This window comes from Electrona antarctica, assembly GCF_951216825.1.
Source record: "Electrona antarctica genome assembly, contig: scaffold_1099, whole genome shotgun sequence".
NCBI classification, from domain to species: Eukaryota; Metazoa; Chordata; class Actinopteri; order Myctophiformes; family Myctophidae; genus Electrona; species Electrona antarctica.
The window spans coordinates 17,501-20,151 of NW_027638211.1; the positions used below are offsets into that span (position 1 = coordinate 17,501).

The following is a 2,651-nucleotide window of genomic DNA, read 5'->3' on the forward strand; positions in this document are numbered from 1 at the left end:
CACACACATCTGCACGCACACACACGCCTGCACGCACACGCCTGCACGCACACACACATCTGCACGCACACACACATCTGCACGCACACGCCTGCACGCACACACACGCCTGCACGCACAACTGCACGCACACGCCTGCACGCACACGCACGCCTTCACGCGCACACGTCTGCACACCTAGTACTAAAATAATCAAATAGTATAAAAATTGGGAGCCAATGGAGGGAGCGGAGAAGGGGAGAGACGTGTGAGAATTTTGGCAGGTTGAAAACCAGGCGAGCTGCGGCATTTTGGATCAGTTGGAGAGGCTTAAGGGCACCGATAGGCCAGTAAGGTTGACTCCTGGGTGAGGAAGGGTCTGATTCGTCGAATGTTATAGTGTTCAGCTCTATGCTGAAGCCACACACACACACACACACACGACTCACCTCCAGGAACTTGCTGAAAGCAGGTTTCTCCTTAGCGATCCTCACGGCGTCTTTGGCGTTCAGGTAGTTGTCGATGTACGCCGAGTAGATGTTAGCTAGCATCTCCTTAGAGAACTACAAATATAGCATGTTAGCATCTCCTTAGAGAACTACAAATATAGCATGTTAGCATCTACTTAGAGAACTACAAATATAGCATGTTAGCATCTCCTTAGAGAACTACAAATATAGCATGTTAGCATCTCCTTAGAGAACTACACATATAGCATGTTAGCATCTCCTTAGAGAACTACAAATATAGCATGTTAGCATCTCCTTAGAGAACTACAAATATAGCATGTTAGCATATCCTTAGAGAACTACAAATCTAGCATGTTAGCATCTCCTTAGAGAACTACAAATATAGCATGTTAGCATATCCTTAGAAAACCACAAATATGGCATGTTAGCATCTCCATAGAAAACTACAAATAGGCTATAGCATGTTAGCATCTCCTATAGCATGTTAGCATCTCCTTAGGGAACTACAAAATACAGCATGTTAGCATCTCCTTAGAGAACTACAAATATAGCATAGATGTTAGCATCTCCTTAGAGAACTACAAATATAGCATAGATGTTAGGATCTCCTTAGAGAACTACAAATATAGCATAGATGCTAGCGTCTCCTTAGAGAACTACAAATCTAGCATAGATGTTAGCTAGCATCTCCATTTGGTTTCTCTCTACCAATAACCAGGGGGGGGGACTAAGATTTTGATATTTATTATAAGACTAAGACTAATACGAAACAATTTCAGAAGACTAAAATAGTGTGTTTTTCAAAAGTCTAAGACTAAAATCTGCTGGAAAAGTCACCTGGAATGTTTTAGTGCTAGTCTGGTTTTAGTTGACTAAATATAAGATTTCAGTCGACTAAATCTACAGTTGATTTAGTCGACTAAAATGGATTTTGGCGGGCCTTGATGTCGTCGTAATGACTGATTTAACACTCGTTGAAAATAGCTGATTTACAAGCTTGCGTCGCGTTGTGAGCTTGTAGATCTGCTATGTTCAACATGCAACCAAGTGTAAAATGACTCATACTGGATCTCTTGTCCACTAGTCCCTTCCTAGTGGATCTCTTGTCCACTAGTCCCTTCCTAACATTTTAGTCTAGTTTTTATTTGTTGACGAAATTGTCAATAGATTTAGTCTCAGTTTTAGTCATCATAGCTTAGTTTTCATTTAGTTTCCATTTAGTTTTAGTCATCATAGCTTAGTTTTCATTTAGTTTCCATTTAGTTTTAGTCAGTGAACAAAGGTAGTTTTAGTCAGTGAACAAAGGTAGTTTTAGTCAGTGAACAAAGGTAGTTTTAGTCAGTGAACAAAGGTAGTTTTAGTCAGTGAACAAAGGTAGTTTTAGTCAGTGAACAAAGGTAGTTTTAGTCAGTGAACAAAGGTAGTTTTAGTCAGTGAACAAAGGTAGTTTTAGTCAGTGAACAAAGGTAGTTTTAGTCAGTGAACAAAGGTAGTTTTAGTCAGTGAACAAAGGTAGTTTTAGTCAGTGAACAAAGGTAGTTTTAGTCAGTGAACAAAGGTAGTTTTAGTCAGTGAACAAAGGTAGTTTTAGTCAGTGAACACAGGTAGTTTTAGTCAGTGAACAAAGGTAGTTTTAGTCAGTGAACAAAGGTAGTTTTAGTCAGTGAACAAAGGTAGTCGATGAACATTTTCAAATCAACACTGTCTCCAACCCACTCACCGATTGGACGAGGAGGTTTGGCAACCGCACTCACCGATTGGATGAGCAGGTGGCCGACGGTCTGCCTGTCGTGCCATTGGCTGACGCAGCCCGCTGACCTGCTCCAGGAAGCCCTCGTGGTGCTCCAGGATCTCTGGGATCTGGTAGAAGATCTCGTCCACCAATGAGGGATCCACCAGCACAGCGCCACCATCTGGCTGCTTCAGGGGACGCATGTAGCCCTGTAGAAACACAGCTTATAAACCTCCTAACTCCATGTAGCCCTGTAGAAACACATCTTATAAACCTCCTAACTCCATGTAGCCCTGTAGAAACACAGCTTATTATTATAAACCTCCTAACTCCATGTAGCCCTGTAGAAACACATCTTATAAACCTCCTAACTCCATGTAGCCCTGTAGAAACACAGCTTATAAACCTCCTAACTCCATGTAGCCCTGTAGAAACACATCTTATAAACCTCCTAACTCCATGTAGCCCTG

At 41.8% G+C, this 2,651-nt stretch overlaps 1 protein-coding gene across 1 annotated transcript in view; it reads right to left on the reverse strand.

Moving 5' to 3' along the window:
- The window catches only part of LOC306918286 (rho guanine nucleotide exchange factor 17-like), a gene marked incomplete at its 3' end in the record, with an annotated part of 12,868 nt that extends 10,479 nt beyond the window's left edge, over positions 1-2,389 (reverse strand). Inside the window, 3 exon segments of the mRNA XM_079531160.1 lie at positions 429-542; positions 2,204-2,263; positions 2,265-2,389. Coding sequence (XP_079387286.1) covers positions 429-542; positions 2,204-2,263; positions 2,265-2,384 — 294 coding nt within the window. The 5' untranslated portion in view covers positions 2,385-2,389.
- Positions 2,390-2,651: the final 262 nt, after the last annotated feature.